General features: G+C 41.5%; 1 protein-coding gene across 4 annotated transcripts in view; it reads left to right on the top strand.

The window, feature by feature from the left end:
• WDPCP (WD repeat containing planar cell polarity effector) overlaps nucleotides 1–17727 on the top strand; it is a 160307-nt gene that overhangs the window by 116609 nt on the left and 25971 nt on the right. The window contains exon 18 of one of the 4 annotated variants that reach the window (XM_075749668.1): nucleotides 17604–17663. The exons of the other annotated variants lie outside the window; for them this stretch is intronic. Coding sequence (XP_075605783.1) covers nucleotides 17604–17663 — 60 coding nt within the window. The remainder of the gene's footprint in view (nucleotides 1–17603; nucleotides 17664–17727) is intronic. 4 annotated transcript variants of the gene reach the window in all.

The raw sequence follows: 17727 nt of genomic DNA, 5'->3' as shown, positions 1-17727 counted from the left end.
GTCCAGCATACAGTTTGACAAAAACATAGTGCAACGGGTGAGCAGCTGGCTGATGGGTCGGGCCCAAAGAGTTATGGTAAATGGGGTTACATCAGGCCGGTGGCCAGTCACTAGTGGGGTTCCCAAGGGCTCCATTTTAGGGCCAGTTCTCTTTAATGTTTCCATAAATGACTTGGATGTAGGACTAGAAGGTGTTGTGAGCAAGTTTGCGGATGACGCCAAATTGGGAGGAGCTGTTGATTCCGTCAAGGGTGAAGAGGCCTTGCAGAGAGATCTGGACAGATTGGAGAACGGGGCAATCGCCAACCGCATGAGGTTTGACAAGGGCAAGTGCTGGATTCTGCACCTGGGCAGGGGCAACCCCGGCTATACGTACAGACTGGGCGATGAGACGCTGGAGACCAGCCATGCTGAAAGGGACTTGGGGGTCTTGGTCAACAGCAAGTTGAACTGAGTCAACAGTGTGCCCAGGCTGCCAGGAAGGCCAACCGTATCCTGGGGTGCATCAAGCACGGCATTGCTAGCCGGTCTAGGGAAGTGGTGCGGCCTCACCTCGAGTACTGCGTGCAGTTTTGGGCACCACAGTACAAAAAGGACATAAAACTATTGGAGAGTGTCCAAAGGAGGGCAGCAAAGGTGGTGAAGGGTCTAGAAGGGAAGACATATGAGGAGAGGCTGAAGTCCCTTGGTTTGTTCAGCCTAGAGAAGAGGAGACTGAGGGGAGGCCTCATCACGGCCTACAGCTTCCTCACGAGGGAGAGCAAAGGGGCAGGTGCTGATCTCCTCCCTCTGGTGACCAGTGATAGAACCTGAGGGAACGGAATGAAGCTGCAATGGGGGAGGTTTAGGTTGGATATCAGGAAAAGGTTCTTCACCAAGAGGGTGGTCGGGCACTGGAACAGGCTCCCCAGGGAAGTGGTCACAGCACCGAGCTTGACTGAGTTCAAGAAGCGTCTGGATAGCGCTCTCAGTCACGTGCTCTGATTCGGCTGGTCCTGTGTGGAGCCAGGAGTTGGACTCGATGATCCTTATGGATCCCTTCCAACTCAGGATATTCTGTGATTCTATGAAATGTCTTACTTGCATATCAGATGTAATACATGTGTTATTACAATTCAGTTATACATGTGCAGGCACACACTCTTCCCCTCCTTCAGAGCAGTTATGTCTGTAATGCCCCATAAGCATAAATTATTAAAGTCATTTTATATGATAAAGTCTTTAAAGTGTTCTCATTTGCTGAATAATTAACTATCAGAATGATTTAAAATACTTTTCAATGCCCCTGGGACAAACTGTCACTGCGATTCAGTCTATAAACAGTAGTGAATTTGCATCCAATTTATTTTATATGAAAATAAACAGGAATCTCCCATGAGTTCGTTTCACTGGAGATTGAATCTCACCTTAAACACGTGAAATCTTAGCCACAGGTTTTGTTTTATTCCAATGTCCTTTCTTGATGATGTTTTTATTTCATAAACTGTTGTTAGCAATAAAGGTGTCATGAGGCATGAACTTTGTGGACCCAGTGAAAAAAAAGATAACAAGTGCTCTCTATGGAAATTACTATATTTATCTAACATTTTGAGAGGGGGAGGAAAGCTCGTGCCAGAGCCAAAAGCTTTAAAATGTTGTTTCAAACAAGTCTCTGTCCCCTAACCATCTCCTAAGCCCAGTCCTCTTCATCTAGTCCCTGCTCTCTGGGACTTTCAGCCACTTAGTTCACCAATGGTCATGCTTCCCAGATCAACCCCCAAACTTATTGAGCACCCACTTCAGGTTTCTGCAAGAAGGCAGCAACCTAAGCAAACAGGAAACAAGATGTAATCAGTGCTATTGATCCCAAGTTATAGTGAACACCTTCCTAGATAATATTTGGCCTCTCTACAGCATATTTCATGTGTATGTTGCAGTATAATATTTGGTCCTAAATAGTACAAATATGAACCGTTCTCATATATCAACATCTGATAGTATTTCCTGAGCTAGCCCATCCCCAAAACTCAGCTCAACATTACTTGAAAATAACATGAGTCAGTGCTCCTGGCTGATTCCCAAGCCCTTGACAATGCTTATCTTGCACCAGATATATTTAATTTGTCAAGATATTTCTGTGTACAGGGCTCACTTCAAACATAATGCATTTCAAATTCAGACTTTTTGAAAAGTTTCAAGCTCCTACAAATAATGTAGAACAACAATATAATTTCAGCTGCAATTTAAAGATGTCATCCAGAGTTCTATAATCATTGGTAGATACCTCACATATATTATATAAAGATTTGTGTCAAGATAAAACTAAAAATAGATTGATTGTTTTAAAATTTTCTGAATTTTAGCTCTTCTCAGTTCCTCACATGATTGCAGTTTACTACACACTGTTTTGAAGAAGCCACCCTCAAAGCTAAGAATGTCTGGGTGCACGTGGTAAAAAACACCTGTAGATCTTCAGAGCATAACAGTTTGGTGAGAATATTGCTAAGCAAGGTGAAGTGTCAAGTGAGCTTGCTGCTATTCCCTGCTATAGTTTTGGCAGAATCAGATATTTTGTTCAACTGATTAAAATCTTGTAAAGAAAATTATTCTCTTAAGATTTTACATTTGACAGCCTGTGAAAATGCATCTGGAGGCATGAGAAGATTGAAGTAATGGTACCGTATATCTCAGAGACTGCATTAGCTGTCTCCTCTTTCCCCGCTGCCGTTTGATCAGCAGACCAGTGGCCATAGATATTGTGCTTTCCTCTGCCAAAGATATTCTGTTGAATTATTTCTCTAATAGATCTATGAGTTCCTTAATGAGGTCAGGGAGTTCTCATTTAGCCTTGCCTAAAATGTATGCTGTGCACCTCATTTCACTTGATTAAAACAGAGGGGACTTTCTTCAATATTGACAATGTTTGTAGATTACTAATAAATTCTGTTTAAGGGTATAACCTCGCATATACGTTCCTGGAACAATATTGTCCGTGGTGGAAGACTGCATCTGTTCGATGCTGTAAACTGTAGGTTGCTAATGTAAACTTGAGTTGCGAAGAAGTGACATGGCACAGCCTGTTAAGAAATGCCGTAACTAATAATGATCATGGAGGTGAAGAACTCAGCCTTTCAGACATCATTGCTCAATGAATACCCAACAAAGAGCATATGTAGTCAGTGTCAGAAAGTTTCCCAAGGCCAACTTCCAACAAATTACATTAGGGCCTAGCAAGATGATTTTAACCTCCAAATCAATAGCTTTCACCCAAAAGGGATTCATGTTGTGACAAGACAGGTAACTGCTGCGTAGTTGAAAGGCAAATCAGGAAACCTTGTATTTCTACTTAGAGTCAAATTCAGAATATTAGTAACGCTAATATTTAGGCAACATATCTAACAGAGGTATCTTAATAAAAGCACTGATGTTGAGATAATTGCATTGTTCTGAAATGCTAGATGGGACTGACTAACATTTTGGTGGTTCAGTAATGTCTCATGAAAGCACTTGAGGTTTTTTCACTTAAAATAGAATTTTAAAACATTTGTGGAAATATTTCATAATGTTTGCTAGTGAGATAGGAATTCTTATCACTTCTCACAGAGACTGAGATCTAGTTTCCCACACTGATCATTAAATGACATTCAAAATGTAGGGGCCCTAAATGTTTCACCGTATTGGCAAGGAACGTCACCGGTGCGAACCTTAAGTGGAGAATTTATTCATTTCTTCTTAGTTCTGTGATAGTATTTTACATTAAATGCTTACATGTTCTTTGTGATAATTAATAATGACACATGCTATAGTGTTTTGTCTTCCATACACTGTGTCTGAGAGACCAGTCTGGTCTTGCACACAGTTTGCTACCTCCAAATCACTTGTAATTTACTCAGATCTTCCCCTATTCCTGACAGTCCTGGCGAGCCTGCTTGCATTTCAAGACCATGTTTAGAATTGTCCCCCTGTTTTTGTAACCTTCCCTGGCCCTGCACTAGCCTAGTTAATAGCATTTGTTCCTCTGCTGATCCATAATGACTCCTTTCATCTATCAAGCAATAGACTTCTTCCTTAACCCTCAGGTACCCTCTCTGACACTGATGACAAAGCTTTCTTCATTTCCTGCTCTTCCTTGGCACATGCATCTTTCTCTTGCTATCAAGTTTCAAGTTAACTGAGAATCTTAGCCTTTTATTTCATGGCATGATTTTTATTTCACTGCATAACATTTTTATGGCATGCTTAAAAGGTATTATCCAATACACGGATAAACTGTGATCTGGAAAGATTCGGGGGACACCTGTTTATGCTACAGTTTTTTTGAGCTCTGCTCCCTTCAGTGTTGGTGTTAGATCTCCTATTTATTTATTTAGATTTTCAGTTTAAGTCAATCAAAACCTGTAGAATCAAATCCTTTGCTTTTATTTTTCTAATAATGTGACTTCTTCCCCAGAGAGCCAGAAAAACATTTTTAATGAAAAATGTTTTTTAAGTATGATTGGCAGTTAACCTATGGCAAGAAATTAGTTTCCACAAGCACTTTTTAAATTTTGTGTCACACAAGATAAGTGTCTTTGAAGATCCATAGTAATTTGAAGTTATTTAACTGTGCTCTTGCACATATCAAGCCACACACAGCATTTGCTACAGAGCCCACTAAACACAATGAAAAGATTTCCACCATCTTCAGATGGGGATTTTAGCAATAACAAGCTCATGTGTAGGGTTGGCCATCTACAAAAAAAAAAAAAAAAAAAAAAGATGAAAGAGCCTGGTCTGGAAGGATGCTCTACTTGATGTAGACTGCTTGAGTCCCCTGGTTTCAAGAGGAGCTGGTGGCATCCAGCACTTACAACATGGAAACCTATTGCAGTGGTAGTTCTGAATTCACGGCCTGGCATACCTGCCCCAATAGGTTCCCATTTAACTAAGTGGATCTGCTAAATCTTCTTTATTCTGATGTTTAGCTTTTTGTTAATTACATTTTTAATTTTCCAGCTAGTAGTGAGGATTTTACTCTATCAAGAGGTTACAGACACTAATTGCTTCCCTCCTTGTGTTCTTTTTGAAAAGTGGAGTTGTTTGTGTTACTTAAGACCTATAGTAACACCAAACTATTTTTGGCTCCACCTCATCTCACCTCTCCACTTGCTTGTATCATGATGCCAGTTTTGATCTATACCTTCCCACTGCTAGACAGCTTTGCCTAAAGACATAATCCTTAGCCCCTAATAATTATAAGTACATCAAAGGCTAGCTGGTTTGCTTAGCTGCAGAGGGCTACACAAAGATCTGTGTATCTTCACTTGAAAGAGATTTATAGTTTTGTGTCAAGCTTTAGAATAATCATGACATTTCTTTTTTTTCCCCTTCTTTATCGTGACATATCCTTGCCCACTACAGAACCTGATTTAAAAAGCACCACTATATGCCTGAAATGAAGACACTATTCTCCTTAATATTTTAATCTTAATGATCCTCATATTTTGTAATATCTGTCAGCAGTAAAATTATGCTCTATTTAATATGAAAAAGTCTTACCAAGAAGTCATAGATTAACCATTTGTGCCTTCATTTTAAATGATGTGTTGAGTAGGGAGAAAAAATAATCAGTAACTGGAAGAGCCAGCTTTAGGGAGTTAAATTTTTAATATCTATTGCACATACTATGACTGGTTTATAAACAAAAAAAATTACAGTATTTCCAAATTCTGGAAACCGACAGGAGTTTTCTGTGTCTGATCTGTATTTATTCTACTAACAAGTAGGTTATTGCAAGGTATGTGAGGTCTGTCATCTCAGATCTTGATGGGTCGGGCCCAAAGAGTTATGGTAAATGGGGTTACATCAGGCCGGTGGCCAGTCACTAGTGGGGTTCCCAAGGGCTCCATTTTAGGGCCAGTTCTCTTTAATGTTTCCATAAATGACTTGGATGTAGGACTAGAAGGTGTTGTGAGCAAGTTTGCGGATGACGCCAAATTGGGAGGAGCTGTTGATTCCGTCGAGGGTGGAGAGGCCTTGCAGAGAGATCTGGACAGATCGGAGAACGGGGCAATCACCAACCGCATGAGGTTTAACAAGGGCAAGTGCCGGATTCTGCACCTGGGCAGGGGCAACCCCGGCTATACGTACAGACTGGGCGATGAGACGCTGGAGACCAGCCATGCTGAAAGGGACTTGGGGGTCTTGGTCAACAGCAAGTTGAACTGAGTCAACAGTGTGCCCAGGCTGCCAGGAAGGCCAACCGTATCCTGGGGTGCATCAAGCACGGCATTGCTAGCCGGTCTAGGGAAGTGATTGTCCCACTCTACACTGCGCTGGTGCGGCCTCACCTCGAGTACTGCGTGCAGTTTTGGGCACCACAGTACAAAAAGGACACAAAACTATTGGAGAGTGTCCAAAGGAGGGCAGCAAAGGTGGTGAAGGGTCTAGAAGGGAAGACATATGAGGAGAGGCTGAAGTCCCTTGGTTTGTTCAGCCTAGAGAAGAGGAGACTGAGGGGAGGCCTCATCACGGCCTACAGCTTCCTCACGAGGGAGAGCAAAGGGGCAGGTGCTGATCTCCTCCCTCTGGTGACCAGTGATAGAACCTGAGGGAACGGAATGAAGCTGCAATGGGGGAGGTTTAGGTTGGATATCAGGAAAAGGTTCTTCACCAAGAGGGTGGTCGGGCACTGGAACAGGCTCCCCAGGGAAGTGGTCACAGCACCGAGCTTGACTGAGTTCAAGAAGCGTCTGGATAGCGCTCTCAGTCACGTGCTCTGATTCGGCTGGTCCTGTGTGGAGCCAGGAGTTGGACTCGATGATCCTTATGGATCCCTTCCAACTCAGGATATTCTGTGATTCTATGATCTTTTCAGTATATTTCCATCTTGTCCCTATAACCTCCAGTAAAGTTGATGCACATAGACAATAGAGAATGGACAACACTAATTACCAACTAAACAACTTGTTTTCTGTGGCAACATATCAAGATGTAAGTCACAAAAGTGAAAACAATTCACAGAGATATTCCTTGGGTGAGGATGTTACATAATAAAGAATAGTTCAGCATAAAAGATGTCAAAGGGATGCCCATGGCATGACATGGAAATAAAGAGAAGTAAGTCAGTACTTAAGTATCCATTGACATTATAGCCAGGAATTTAAGTAGGAATTTGACTTCCCAACCCTGACTCCATAGATTGAAGTCAAATTAACTAAAAAGCACACATAGTTAAAATAACTGTTGAAACAAACTATCAAAGAAATTGATGCATGGAAAGTGTCTTTGCATGGAGATTAAATGAATACCTTTCTGGGAAATAGGTTTTAGCCAAATACAATTTATGCATTAGTCAAACACAAGTTTTTCTGGCTTGGTGTAGGATACCTGGATGAAATTTAATGGCCTCTAATTCACTGTAGGTCAAACTAGATGATTTACACTATGTCATTATAGTATAATATTCATATGTTCTGGATTCCAGTCTTGCCTACAGCTCTGTGAAAAAGCCCCTGGTAAATCTCCCATTAGCTTCAAAAGGCCTACATGTAGGCTAAAAGACTGCAGTTAAAAGCCACATAATGTATATTCACACATCTCACAGTATGCACGTGTGTGTGTACATAAGTGGGTGTTATATTTACACATACACAGCCAAAATCAAGCCTGTCATAAAAATAACTCCAAATCTGAACACAAGCGCTAGATTAATTATTACGTATTTGTATTTTGCTTCATGACATCAGCAGCCACAGAATCCACTGCTGCTTTTTTTTCTGCAAGAGCAAGAAATAATCACAGCAGGAGGTGCTCTTATAATTGCTGTAGCTGGCTGAGAGCTGCATATCTGTATGTTCATGGTGTGTCAGAGGCACTTTTGTCTCACACACCCTAGAGCCATCCTTGAGCCTCTAGTTTTCTGATAGGGAATTCACTGGTTTCATTTCTACGCACCGAAAAGAGTTGGCAAACACATATTTGCATGGCAGGTGGTATGTGTTTTGTCCTGTTTGTTCTGCGTAACATAACATGATGTGACAGGCTGCAATTCATCACATCAGTGGCATGACAGCAGAGGAATTGGAAAAGAGGTATAATGGTGGGCTGATGCGAGGTGTCAATTTAACATTCGATTGTAATATTTCAACATTAAGTCTTTGTATAATGGCCTACTGAAGAATTATCACCAAATATTCCCCATGCGGGTGAGTTTTAGAAGTAGTGGTCAGATACAGCATGGTCAACATCAGGAGAAGGCTGCAGATTCCTGTGCTCAGAAGGACCAACTCTTGTAAATATGGGAGTCTTTGCACATCTGGTTTCTGATCAAATGAACAAACAAAACCATTGAGGGACAATTTATTTTTTGTCTCCTCTTTCACTATACTCACCAGCCACACCATGGGCTCTAAGTGGGGATACCATGGAATTGCCCATGGCAAAAACAGAGATTGAGGCTGTTTTCCTCCAAAGACTCCTGCACAAGAGACTGCTTGACAGTTCACCCCTGAAAAACTCCCGCAACAAAAGCAAAAGTGTTTGATGACCTGATATTAGTTCTTGTTGAATGCTTTCAGCCTAACAAAACCAAGTTTCCTGCTAAAATCCTGTCTCAGGGCTGGTGACATTCGAATCACAATATTGCTGATGAAAGCCATAGGGGAAAGCTCAGTGGGGCCCGAGGGTAAGCTTTGCACCCATCACTGTTGTCAGTCTTGTACTTTCTAAAGTTCCAAACTTGGCCAGAAGAAGAAAAGAAATGGGCTGTTTAAGAAAAAGCATTGGTGAAAAACTGATCAGCAGTGCCTAATACAAGGCAGTAAGTACAGAATGAATTACTTTTTTCTTCCCTCAACATACACTCTATTTCATTTCAGCTATTTGAAATATTTTTTCCCTAAATATCCTTCCTGTTGGTTAGTCTGTACCGAGACTTCTTTTTACTTTAAATCTCAGTGCCGTGAGACTGCTGCAACTCCTTAACTCATGCATGAATAATGTCAGCCCTTCAAGAATATTTTTCACAGCATTCAAGGTACCGAAAGTCCTGAATCATGCTAGATTTCAAACTGTAAAATTCAGTCTTAAAAATAGATTGTGAGGCAGCATTGGTTGTCTCTGCAACGTTGATATTATGAAATGGCAAGATATTATAATGTGATGAAAAGATATCATTAATAATAGCTTATAAGCATGTATGGTGATCATCATAATTAGTTACTTGCTGCAGGTATGCTGCAGGTCCCACCTTTTCATCTTTATGATAACTAAAGATGCAACAGCTGCTTTATTTCTGCCTTCTGCCCTCCCAGCCCAGGGCCTGGCTGTAACACCCACCTTCCCCAGGAGCCCGGGCTCCCCAGCACCCAAGTCCCTGTTTCTCCTCTGCCCTCTGGGAGGGCACAGCTTACCCCCAGTTCTTGCCCATATTTAAAGTGATCCCTTTCAAATGTGTTTGCATGGCTGTGTTTGATGTCAGCAGGGAGACTTGCCATGCCTGACTCCAGCCTGGTCTGGATGGTGCTCAGAGATCAGCCCAGGCTTCTTGTAAGGAACTGGTGGCAGGGGCTTTCTTTCTGTCCTTCATCAGTTTTGAGTCCTTGCATACCACAAGATCAGTAAAAAGTCAGGGTATAGTTGTCACATAAACTAGATCTCATGGATTAACCACTTAACTGATAGTTTAAAAATTTTCACTGTAAAGAAACATGGAAGACAATATTATTTCCTGTAGAATTACGTTAAAAAACTATGTGTAACTTACAGTGCTTTCAGAAATAGAACAGTGTTTCATAACAACTGCTAGCTTATATTTTTCCTTGATATAACCTATCTTCTGCTTCATCATTCATTTACCTCTGCTAAATTTAGTCATTTCCTTTGCTAATGTTCTTATGGCTGAAGATCCCCCCTGGAGATATCCAAATACGCCTGAAGTGCACCAGGTGAAGAGCAGATTCTGGGGCCATCCCAGAGACCTTGCAGGACTTGATCTTATGTCATCTGGAAGCATTGTTGCTTGTGAACCATCAGGAGCCTTACCTGATCTCACGCTCTGACTGCGCCACGAAACCCATGGAAGGAAAGATTTGGGACCCAGTCTGAACTTCTCCTGAATCACCATTTGAAGTTCATTGCTAAATTTCACCACATCTCTGCCTAAATAATACAAACTTTTATTAACCAGATGAAAGAATATGACTACAATTAATTATTTATTTTACTACATAGATGCATTGTGGCCAAAGAAAAACAGCCACAAAGTGCTTACCTTGGGCCCTTGCTTTTAGGTGCCAAATGGTGAGATGTTTAGCTCACAGCCGCGGATATGGAGCCTGTGTGGGCATAGTCTGCCCATGTAAGTCCAGATGGTCTCGCTGACTGCGATGCCTCTTAGGTATGTAAGGGAAGAATTAGGACCAGAAGCACCCTACTTGGATCACTGTAATAAACAGGATTTTAACAGTAAAACATTCCAGAAAAAAATCCTGATTTCCTCAAAAATTCCTGAAGGAAGCATAAGCTTTAGTCAATGCCTTGTTTTCATATATTATTATCAACTCAACTGACCCAACCTATTCCCTCATGTGTCCAAGAGCATTGCTGCCCACTCATCAGGATCACAAACAACACAACAGGTCAGGAACTGGATGAAATTCGACCTTTCCAGCCATCACCAACCTACTGGATGACTTTGGCCAGCTCATATTAGCCTTCGGTGCTTTTGTTTTCCTTCAGGGACTGTGTGAGTTCTTTGTGACCGGCTTCCCATCCTTTCCGCAGCATCCGAGCCCCACACCACAGCCCCTCGCTTTTGTCGTGCTAATTCGGCACTGTGCCCTCAGCATTTCCAGCGCTGCCCTCCCAGAGCCTAACCACACAGTCAGGTGAAGCCAATCTTCTAAGCTCACTTATTTTCTATGATTTGAAGGAATTTTTGCAATGTAGGGTAAAAGCACACCCCTGGGAAATCAGCCGTAACACTCTAGTTCGTATCTGCCATTAGGTGTCAGTGTGACAACAACCATGATACACAAAGGCTATTCCGGGGCATGCAGGGATGCCACTCCATCCCAAACTTCTCATTTTCGACTCAGGGAAAATACAATATGCAACTGACAGGAAGGAGGATGTTGAAGAAAGCAAGCAACATTTATTTCAGGTTTTCCCATCACCTAATTGAAGTTACTTACTAACAGATAAGTCTGTTTGCATTTCATTCAGCGTGTCTCAGGTTCCCAGTGCTGCAGTTGTCAAAGAAGTGTAATATTTGCAAAACCAGGACAAGAGCTTCTGCACACACTGATCTGACACCCTATTTCGGGGCAAAAGAAACAGTCATTACTATTAGTAATTTGCAGTCTGCAGGAGGTAAACTGCTTTGCCCATATGCAAATGTTAAATTACTCGTGTAAGTTGATGCCTGCTGATGTTGATGCTTATAGATGGGTCCTGCACAAGTTTGTTAAAATACTGTATTATAAAAACAACTAAAAGTTCCACTCATTCAGAAGAAAAGGACATAAAGACTTAAAAACTAGTTTTAAAGCAACTTTTTGTGTCTGAAATACTACCTTATTTTGGTGCATCAGTGGTATGCATCATGAAGAAATAGTAAAAACATGACATATATTAAGGACTTTGCAAATGCTTTTAAACAAAGTTTCAGGCACTTCCAAAAATGGGATGGCAAAGGTAGCAAACAGGTTTTAGTTAGATGGGAGTTTTGAAATTTAGTACAGTTTTAAAATAAAAATCAGTTTGGGGAAAAAAAGATTTTCAGAAGAAAATTAATTTTAAAAATATTCTCCAGTTGCCTCTAGGATTGAGAATACCTCATGTACTTGTAGGATAGCATTTTTTCCCCTTATGTTTGGAACTGGAAATGTTTCCATCATTAACTTTAATCAGATTTAGGTAGGTCAACATAATGGCTAAATCAGCTTGGCCTTCACCAGGATCAGGGAATCCGTTGTGCAAGAAGATCATTTGGATTCAGCTTTGCCTTCCGCTTTTCTCCTTTGAGATGGAAGAGATTATGAGCATAGCTTAAATTTGGTGATGTGTTGGTGTTGGGGTTTTTTATATTGATAGATTAAATCTTGAGTAGCACTCTGCTGCTGTGATAATCATCTGAGCATGCTGGCTTTTCTTTTAGCTACTTCCAGTTTTCTAGTAACTGCATGACGCAGGAGTGGTTAGTCCTGAGCATGCACTGCACAGCCCAGAGTAATCCTAGCCAAGGCAAGGATCTTCAGATACCATCTCTGCTACGGTTCTCCAAGTTGGATAGCTGCAGTTCCTCTTATGAGAGCAAAGACTTCCAAAATTTGGTAGCCCTGCCCCCCTTCAAGTTGGAGGTAGGGAAAGAAAAATCTCATGCCAAATTGACCTTGTCTTTATAATAGATAATTGTAGGCGTTAGGAATAGAAAAGATGCCTGATTAAATGGCTCCAGCCACCTGCTAATACAAGATTGTAAAGTAATCCTTGACCATTTTCATATTGAGTTGCTACAATGATGTTCTTCCACTCCTTATGCTACTCAGCTTGCCTAGAAAGCTGTCTCCCATACTTTAGTTTACTTGCATCCTAACTCTTTTGCTTTGTACTATTTTAAAACGCAGTGATTAAACATTTCTTTAAATTGCTGCTAGTAGGTGCTTGAAAGTTATTGCTATCCTACACATTAATTTTCACTTCAGAAATATAAATGCAAGAGCTCCTTATTTTTACATGTATGTTCAGACCACGTTATTCTTGTTTGTGATGCAAGGGAGCAGATGAAAACACCAGCTGGGCTAGCAGTTCAAAAACCCCCAGGAGCTGGCTGTAGCCCCCTGCTCCATCGGGGCCCCAGGGTAGGTTTAAGTAGAGCTCCGGGGCCAGACACAACCTGCTTATGTGGCACTCTCACCCAGAGTTATTTCAGGTGAGTCCAAAGGTAATTTTGCTGATTTTGAATCAAAATCATTAGTAAAATAGACCTGAAAGCAGCAAAGAGCTAAAAGCCTGCTTTAAACGGAGCACTGGTCTTGTAGAGAGACTATTGCTTCAAGCCACTCTTTACAGATCAGAAAGGATCATGGTGACAGTTTCCCTCAGACTGATGTCTTCTCCCTGCAAAGGGCTCAGTTCCCACCTGCAGCCTAAATCAGTCCAAAAATGTACCACAAAACATGAAGTGGAAGGCAGAGTTTCTACCCAAAATCAGAGACGAGGCAGAGGGCTCAGGGTCAGTCTGTAAGGAAGGACTACAAGGACACAGCAATAACCAGGTAGATAGTAAACAGCTCTGGGTGATGCCTGTCTGTGTGGGAAGAACTGGTGGTGGCATGTAAGGAAAGAAAAAGCTCACTACAGCAATGCAGGAATGTGGAAAGATGCTTTGTAAGGGCAAACTTTCCCTATTGAACATTAATTGCTTTCCATGGATACAAAATGTTCTTTAAGTGATGAAAGGAGTGGCTGACAAGCAATGCTGTATTCAACAGATATCAGAGAATGCTGTCTGAGTTAATTACCTTCTCTTAAAAAAAAAAAAATGTTTTTTTCTAAGAAGGTGAGCATCTGTCTGAGACAGAATCTCACCTCCAAACTCCTGTTGTCTACCTCAATGAGAAGAGGAGCAAGGTAGGGAATTAAATGGGATGTGAGAGGGGGGACTTCAGCAGGAGCCATGGTAATTTTTTTCCTCAGCATCAGCTCTTTGCATTGCTTCCCATGGACTTTCCTCCTGATTACCTTCAGAAGCACAAGCAACGCCAGGAGCTGCCCACAGCTCCCTCTGGGGCTCTGAACTTCCCAAGCGGTGTCCACAGCCCATGCTCCTGCTGACGGAGTTTATTTAAATAGGCAGGGAGAAAGTATTTGTGTTTGCAGAAGGCAGCATATAGTGTAAACTAACTCTGTGAGGTTTAAAAAAAAAAACAAACCACAACGCCCTGGTGTTCCTGCCACTCTGTAATTGAGGGATACCAGTCAGATGAAGATCTTCCCAGGGAGTAGAAGGAACAGTCAGAGAATGAAAAACCTGCTGTTACTACAAGGTTGCATTTCCCCTTCGAAAAGGCGCACAAAGCGTAGTGTGTCCCCTGTCCAAAGCTTTACGTTTTCCCTCTAAATTGGGCTCTTCTAATGGTAAGGGGTGGGAAGGAAAGTGTCAACCCATCAGTCGGGGTTTTCAGATGCTGATACGGTCACACCAGCTTTTAAGGCCTTTGGGCACCTGAACCACAGAATGTGCTGGTGGTTATCAGCAAGTCTGTGCAGCAAAGCGCTGGAGCGGGTGAGTGACGGGCCGTAAATGTCTATCAGGGAGGACCTGCCCTTCTATCTGCTTCAGCGGCTCTATTAGCCACACCTTGCTTGTAAATTGTAAAGTGTCAGTCAGGGTACTCCGAAGATGGTTAAAACAAGATGTGCTCTAATACCCCAACTTCTTTTATGTCCTAGTGCCTTGAGGTGCATTTGGAAAATGTGTCCAAGTTTTATCTCATATTGTAGGATTTAGCCAAGAGACACTGAACAGAGCACTGTGTAAGTGTCATTAAGAGAGCTTAGCAACAGGACGTCCGTATGTATATTGCGTGTATACATACCTGTGTGCATGTGTGTGCAAACATGCAACTTGCATATATACACATCACAATAAAGTTTTAGACTTTGTAGGTTTAAAATAACGTGTTGGTACCTACTGTGTAGCATGGTTTCTATACATTGCACCAATGTTGGTAATTTTCTATGCAGATACACACACACAGACCCCATAAAAACTTGACCCTCATTTTATGAAAATTTATCCAAGAAATTCCCAACCTAGTATCCTAAATTCCCAACTCAGTATCTTAATTCTTAAAGCACAAAAGGTATTCTAGAAAGTCAGTATTTTTAAAGGGACTGAAAAAACCATGTAGGCATTTTCAATTTTGGTACATGGAAACCTAGCTCCTGTTAAACTCTGCAGGTATTAAACTCATTGATAATGGCGTAAGTTTAATCTATACAACTTTCCCCACGAGTAACTTTTTTTTTTCCATGAAACCCACTGACTATGAGCACATTAGTCTGGCAGAGGCCAAAAAACAATACAGTTTGTACTTTGGGCTTTATTTAGAGATAGTATTCCCTTTTTCCATTATTTGGATTAGGCAGCTGACTGGTCCCAAGTTTTTCTTCACTAAAAGAAAAATTTTAAAAACCCCTTCTTTTAATAAGTGTGTGCTTCACACTTTCAAACTTCAATAGCATAGAATTTTTCACTTGATCAGAAAGCTGATTTAATTTGCTGCTAGGTTAAATGTTAAAGGTTTCAGTCTTATGACCAGGAATTCTCAAATTAAATTCAGTGCATTGCTTAAATTTCTAGCTGCAGTGCATTTAGCCTAATTGCTTTGGTAAGTTGGATGCTTAGTAACTACTACTGTTCTGAATTTTCGCTGTAAAGGCAAGCAATGAAATAAGCCTGAGGGGCACAGGTGGGCTAGCCTGCTCTTTGGGATTCACCTGTGGGGTCTTTGGATATCTCTTCCAGTCTGACCACATCCCCAGACCATGTCTGATGAGGCTGTTCTGCTGACAAGGGAGAGCGTTTAAACACCTGTAGGTTTTAGCTATTTAAGCCCAAATCAGTTTTGAAGCAACAAGAAAGGCTGGGCAAAATAGTTCACATTTCAGTCAGTTGTCAACTAAATGTGTGCACTGGGCCTTTAAGTATCTGGCCAGACACGTCTTGATTGCTGAGCTTTTGTTTTCGCCCTTGGAAAGCCAGCTGGATAATACCCTGTAGCCAAAGTCTATTCTGTGATTCTATAAGCGGGCTGGGCTGCGGGGCGAGAGGGAGAATTAACAAAAAACAGAGTTATATTTATGTATTTGCCAATTTTTGTGAGCCAAGCTATTTGCAGTCATTTTCCGTTTCCTTGCAATGTTAAATATAAAACTCATAGGGACTTAAAATGATCCCACTGATGAAGTGTTTAAGGTGGGCTCTTCTCCTTGGGGACGAATCACAACGCGAACACGAGGGGGATGGAAGCAATAGAGGAAACTTCCACCAACTGCACCCAGCAGGGGCAAGCCCCGAGTGTCTAGTTTTTTTCTCTTTGTTTACGGCATTTTTTAAGGCTTTGAGTTCTCATGCAACATATATGTCATTAAATGGCTGGTGCCTCTTTGCACACGTTGTTGTGATGGCCTGTGGCAACCTGAATTAATTGTTTCAGTAGTTGATGGTGGTTACTAGCCATAATTATTATAATTTGCATTTATAAAAACATCTTTCATCTAAGGATCTCAAAATGCTTTTGCACACATTTAATTAAGCTTCACAACATCCTGTGAGGTAAGTGTCAAGAGTGTTGTTATATCCATTTTTACACAGGTTTCTCCAAGAAAACAAGGTCAATCTCTAACATGACTGGTATTTGGTTCACATCACACTTGCACAGGACAGAGCAACTAGCACAGCTGCAGGAATTAGGGGTGCTGATCTAGGTCACTTTGCATCTCCCACATAGCTCTTGCTGCTGCCACGCTGTGTGGACACATGCACTAAGCCACCAGAAGCACAGTCAGAGCAACCTCAGCCCAGATTTCCAGTCCGAGTTGGCCCTTTCTTTCCCAGGAGCAAAGTCTTGGGAAGAAAAACACATAAGCACCCTACATATTACACAAGATGACGTAACCCATTCTGCAAAGATCTGTTCTTTCTATAATTTTTACCTTCAGCGTCTCTTTGCAATCTGTGCATGGCAAGACATTTCTACTGCAGCCAAAGCCAAGAAACTAGCTGTAAGCAACGTAAAGTTACCCTTTATCAGTCACTTGCTTGTTGTAGAAGAGGCTGCACACACTTCATCGCCAGCCCCTACCAGCCTTAGACCCAACCTTATGGGCAATCAACACTTCTGAGATCTACTAAATCCTAGATTACCACTTGACTGTGGTTATTTAAAAGTGAGGATAAACTCAAGCAAGGTAGACTTGGAACTTGAGGGGACAACAGGAGGAGACAGTTTTCAAAAGCTCATTTATTTTTCAAACATATGACTATGTTGTTTAAATTCAACCTGGTGCTCTGTAAACTCTGTTGATCACCACATTAGCCCTGAGGAAGATAGGTCTAAGTAAGTGCTTGCAAATTGAGTAAGAAGTCCTGGGACATACCTTCTCGAGTACTTTACCATCCCCATCAGTTTATAAGGGCTTGTTTACATGTGGCAATGACCAGATTAGCTATTTTGAAAGAACTCTGCCTGTGGATGCGCTTATTCCAAAATAAAAGCCACTTTGCTTTTCTAAATTAAGTGGACTTACAGGTGGAGACTGATTATTCTGAATAACATGAGAAAGAAAGTAATTTCATTCCTAAGTAGACCATTCAGCAGGAATATTTTGAAACGAGCTGTCTGGCTAATTTCTCACGTTGATGCTTTTTAAGGCACTGACATAGTCGCACAGTCATCAACAACCAATTTTGTTCTCAGTGTATCCTTTTCCCGGAGAGGGTGTGCCAGTGCAAGGCGAGAGTCAGGTTGTCTTTGTCAATGGTCTTGAATACTTCTCTGTCCTTGCCTGACATTATTTCTACTTAATTCAACAGCATGAAATCATTTCTGAAAACATTCCTGCTTTTTCCTCAGGATTTATTCTGGTCCTGTTTCTCTTGTGGGGGAAGGAACACCTGGCACTCAGAGGAGAAGGTCTGGGAGAAGAACATACACAATTTCATTTTACCTGATGCTGTCTACTTCACTTTCAGTAGAA

Source organism: Balearica regulorum, chromosome 3 (assembly GCF_011004875.1).
Source record: "Balearica regulorum gibbericeps isolate bBalReg1 chromosome 3, bBalReg1.pri, whole genome shotgun sequence".
Lineage (NCBI taxonomy): Eukaryota > Metazoa > Chordata > Aves > Gruiformes > Gruidae > Balearica > Balearica regulorum.
Note: the sequence above shows the minus strand (reverse complement) of the source record. Positions and strands in the feature narration are given on the sequence as shown.